Raw genomic sequence first — 5,134 nt, 5'->3', positions numbered from 1 at the left:
CTGCCGCTGCATGCACCCCGGAAAGGCATGGGGGCATGTGTCCCCAGATCTGCATGTGGGGTGGGGCAGACTGCCACTGTGGGCTGGGGCTGGGGCTGCACCAGGCTCTTCCCGGCTGGGGCTGGGCCGGCGCTGTGCTTGGGGCAGGCAGTGGTGGTGCTGGGAGGGGGCTATGGAGTAGGCTGCAGCCACTCCAGGATTTGCTGTAGCACCCCCATAGCCTACCTCCCAGTCGTGCTGCCCCCTGCCCCAAGCACACCCGGCCCAGCCCCTGCCAAGAATAGCCTGCTGCTACTCCAGCCTCAGCCTCCAGTGACAACCTGCCTTCTCCCCATGTGCAGATCTGGGGCATCCCCCCCACCCATGCCCTCCTGGGGTGCGTACAGCGGTGGGAGCTGCCCTGCCCTAGATGGGTAGCCCCTGCCCCTGCCCCACTCCTTCCACCACCGCTGGGGCCTTGATCTGCCCCCACAACACCCCTTCCCTCACAACAGACTTACCAGCCGGACCTGGCTGCTTTCTACGCTGCCAGGCTACACTGTTGGCCGTTTGCATGCTGCACTGCAGCTGTGTGCACACATGTATCATTTATTGGCCATATTAATTCTGTGTACCCCCTATGACCTTTTTAGGTACCCCAAGGGTACGTGTACCCCCGGTTAACAACCACGGCTATAATCTATACATAGATGCATATAGATAACGACTGAATCTTTTACACAAGAAAAAATAAGAGTCTATTACTCAATTTTGTGGCATGCTTCTCTGTTACTCTGGGATTATGCATGCGAGTTGCCAAGTGAATTGTATGAAAATGATTTAATATGTTTCCTAGTACTAAAACTTATGAATTACAGTAGTAGAAGCCATAACCCTGGTCTTCCTTCGTGTAACATGATGCAGAAGTAAACACCATTTGCTAACTTTTCAAAATTGAGGTCCTAAGTTGCAGCAAGTTAAAATGGGAAACTTGCTTTGTAGGTATAAGTCACATAGGTATGTACATATGTGTTTGGTGTTTCTGGAGAATCATTTAACTTGCAATTTGCAATTGACTTTTACTTCTCTTTTGTGAGTTCAGTGTAGAGTTTCAGTTTTGAAAAATTACAGCTATGAATATGCTTTTTTTTACTCTAAAATTTGTGCTGTACAAGTTTTCATGTTCAAACAGATCAGTATGTTGTTTTTGTATTATTTACTTGTATTAATTTGTTTTGCTAGTTTCCATTTAATTGTGGAAAGAAATGTTGCCCAAGCATGTCTTTTTGTCAGGTTTTTTTTTTCCTTTTGCTGGCCAGCAGAGGGTATTATTACACTAGAGACTCATTTTTTTTCCTTGAGAGAGAGCATATTTTTATTGGTGGTCGAGTTTGTATAATATTTGTACCTGGTCGAGTTTGTACCCAGTTTGTACAATATTTAGAAATGTTACTCATTTTTCAACTATCTTACGGTACAAGTTATTAAAGGAGGAGCTGTCATACTGCTGAGATAAGGAAACTTTAACATTTTCAGGATTAAGATTTAATTTTAACTTTTCTAAAGATCAAGGATTTTTTTAAACTTTAGCCCTTCTGAAATTAGGCTTCCAAATTGTTAAAATAATTATTCAAATGTGCTGTATGCCAGGTAATGGTAATACATAGATGGTGCTGTGTATATATTATATTTTCCTCTAGGCTAGGCCTGCCTGTTATGTTGCAAGAAGGCAGTGTAAAACTGCTTGGTATAATATGTCAGCATTTTGTTCTTATTTGCAGTAATTAAATTCCTACCTTTTTGAAGCCACTGTATTGGTATCCATAGTTTGTTTTTATGTTCAAATTTACGCTTAATAGGAACTTGATATTTACTCTGTCTTTCATCTTTTTAGAATTGGTTTCAACTTTGTGTGAAATCCTGAAAGCCAATAAGAGTTGCATCTTTTACTGTCAGACATGTGGGGAGATGATAATAAAAGACCGGTAAGCAATGCAAGGCTATACGCTTATATTAATAAATGAGGTAATGGTTTGTCACACACAAACTTAAAGGAACATGGATAATGTTTATTTTAAGAAGCTTCTTCAACTGTTATTTTCACACAGTGGAATTTATTAAAATTGAAGTCATGTGACAAGTCTTTTTCCTTCGTTTCTTGCATTTTGCTCTACATGGAAAACAGAAATAAACCAGGGAAGCTGCACGGTTCAGTGGATAGGGCTCATATCTAGAAGTTACCAGACCTGATTTTTTTTCCAGACTCTGTACAGCACCTTGGACAAGCCAGTCTTTCCTCTGTGTGCACATATAGGTGTTACATTTCTTTTCGGAGAATCTTCACTTTCCTGATTGAACCTAGAAGTGTACAGGAAAATGTCTTCTGCAGGAGAAAGATTTTCCACTTCCAACCAGAAATATCTCCATACTTTGAGGCTTATTGTCATGCTGTTTTTAATAGTTTCATTCCTATTCTCATGCACTAACAGAATGGTGCAATTTGAGTTGTCAGTATTTTAGGAGAAACTTTGAAAATTAGAGAGGTTCTTATTCTCACTGAATTTTGTAGAGAAATATTTATGATGATTAGTAGGTTTGCACACAAACAAACACACACATGCACACACAAAATCAAAACTTGGGCCTAGCCTACATGTTTTGCATCCTTCTGCATTTCAGGCATCCTACTTGTTTATGTTCATTCCCTCCTACAAGTTTTCCCCAGTCAGCAGATTGTACATGAAATGTGCTCAGGTTAAGTAGCTATTCGTGGGAGGTTGCTGTCCATCTTTAGTGTAAGTTAGCTCCTTCAGATTTGAGCAGCTCTAAGCGTTGGGATGTATGTGAGCTGTACCTGAACTTTACGACTCAGCTTTATCTCTGTTTCTTACAAAGTTTGCAGATGGCATGAGAATTTTACTTGGTTTCCTACTTGTTGTGATGAGCAGTTTTGACAGCTTCAGCTGAATATGTACAAATTCTTACAGACACACTTGCAGTCTTTTATGATCCATGTCACTCCTGATATTCAGAATGATAATTCAGATATAATACAGTCTGTAAACTTCTGTTCCATTGCCATCGTTTTTGCCGATTTATGGCTGACTTGAATGCAACTGAATGTTGGTTTTGTGAAGTATTTTATCAGCTAAATTTGTTTTATTTTTATCTATTTAAGAGAATAAACCAAACTTAAAATCTAGTGAATAGTAAATTCTTGTAAACTTTTAAATTCTTGGTGCTGTTTTTTCATTGAAGACTATTATGCTTTTATCTATCTGTCCACAAACATAAACTTTTTTTTCCAAATTTGAATTAATCTGATAATCACACATGGGGGTTTACTGCCTCTTGGTTCTGTTTTCTTGCTTTGTAGTGTGGAGGGTGTCAGTGGAGTAAAATGATAGACAGGAGTATGTTAGCATAGCTTTATACCATACATTTCTCCTTTCAGGAATCCTTTCAAGTCCCCTCCAAGTAACATTTGCAAGTAATGGGGCATAGAGGGGTCTGGAGGGATATGGAAAGGATGGAGCAAGGTAGCTGTCAGTATTCAACAGTCTTCCAGCACTGCTTTAGTCCCTTTATTTCTTCTCTTTCTACTGATTAAATTCCTATCTGTTATCTAGAAGAGGAGCATATAGACAAAAAGGTACGTCTTTCGAAGTGCTGTTTCTGTCATTCAGTAGATCTGAGAGGACTGAGAAGAATGCAGTTTAAATTAATTTTTTTTACTTATCTTTTATGAATATGGTTCTTTCTGCTAAGACAAAAATACTTTGAAAAATCTGATGTAGAAAAGTATTTTCTAATTATGTTTTGTTATAGAAGTAGACACAAATCATTACAGTTGCTATCAAACTTGAATGCCCAAGTTTGTTCAGAGCCAAATAAGACTATTAATTTGTGAAAAGGAAAGTAAATTCAGCATGGTCTCTTAATATTTTAAAAAAGAAGTCAGAAGTTTGCTCAAGCTGTTGGCCTAGCTATTGGGTCCATCCTTCTAAAGCAGTGGTTGGCAACATATTGCCCTTGGGCCAGATCTGGTCTGTGGAGTCACTGATCTAGTTTGTGGAACTGGTGGGCTTTGTTTGGTCCTATGCTCATACCAGGACTGAACAGAGAGGACTTGCATCTGCACCTGGGCTGTTGCTACTTTTTTCCCCCACTGCCTGAGACTGCAGTGTGGATGCAGCTTCTAGCCAGTAGGGAGCTGCTCTGGGGCTGGGCTTGTGCTGAGCCTGTGCTGCTGCATGAGTAGGGAGAAGTGGCAGCAGCGTAGATGCAATTTCCCACTTTTTAGACTCAGCACAGCTCCCCACAAGCCAAAACCTGTTCTTGCGCTCCATCTGGGAAGCAGGGGGCTGGGAGAAGTGATGGTAACAGGACCAGGTTTGAGAGCTTCTGGAGGGGCTGAATGTGTTCAAATCAGCAGGTCCAGATGCTCTCCACCCCCGGGTGCTGAGGGAGCTAGCAGGGGTTATTAAAGGGCCCTTGGAATGGCTTTACGAGTGCTCATGGTGCTGGGGCCAGGTGCAAGATTGGAAGATAGCCAACGTGGTCCCCATCTTTAAAAACGGGAGGAGGGAGGACCCAGGCAACTATAGGCCTATCAGTCTTACCTCAATCTTAGGGAAACTCTTTGAGAAGATCATCAAGGAGCACATCTGTGATGTGCTGGCTTCAGGGATGATGCTCAAGGGAACCAGCACAGTTTCATTACGGGCAAGTCATGTCAGACCAACCTGATTGCCTTTTCTGATCAGGTCACAAAAGCATTGGATGCAGGTGTCGCTGTAAACGTAGTCTTTCTGGACTTCAGCAAGGCCTTTGACGCCATCTCCCACCCCATCCTCATTAAAAAGCTAGGTGACTGTGGCATTGATGCCTACACAGTCAGATGGATTGCAGATTGGCTGAAGGTTTGCACTTAGAGGGTGGTGGTGGACGGGTCATATTTGACCTGGGGAGAAGTGGGCAATGGAGTCCCCCAGGGCTTGGTCCTTGGGCCTGCATTGTTCAATTTCTTTATCAGCTATGTGGACAACACGGTGAAAAGCAACCTGTTTAAATTTGCTGATGATACCAAAATTTGGGGTGAGGTGAGCACGCTAGTAGGGAGGGAAAGACTGCAGCAAGACCTGGATAGGTTACA

At 42.0% G+C, this 5,134-nt stretch overlaps 1 protein-coding gene across 2 annotated transcripts in view; it reads left to right on the top strand.

The window, feature by feature from the left end:
• UBE3D (ubiquitin protein ligase E3D) overlaps window positions 1-5,134 on the top strand; it is a 168,164-nt gene that overhangs the window by 3,650 nt on the left and 159,380 nt on the right. For both annotated transcript variants that reach the window (XM_019537673.1, XM_019537674.1), the window contains exon 3: window positions 1,874-1,964. In XM_019537673.1, coding sequence (XP_019393218.1) covers window positions 1,874-1,964 — 91 coding nt within the window. The remainder of the gene's footprint in view (window positions 1-1,873; window positions 1,965-5,134) is intronic.

Source organism: Crocodylus porosus, unplaced genomic scaffold (assembly GCF_001723895.1).
Source record: "Crocodylus porosus isolate Cpor-Errol unplaced genomic scaffold, CroPor_comp1, whole genome shotgun sequence".
In the NCBI taxonomy this organism is placed as follows: domain Eukaryota; kingdom Metazoa; phylum Chordata; order Crocodylia; family Crocodylidae; genus Crocodylus; species Crocodylus porosus.
Note: the sequence above shows the minus strand (reverse complement) of the source record. Positions and strands in the feature narration are given on the sequence as shown.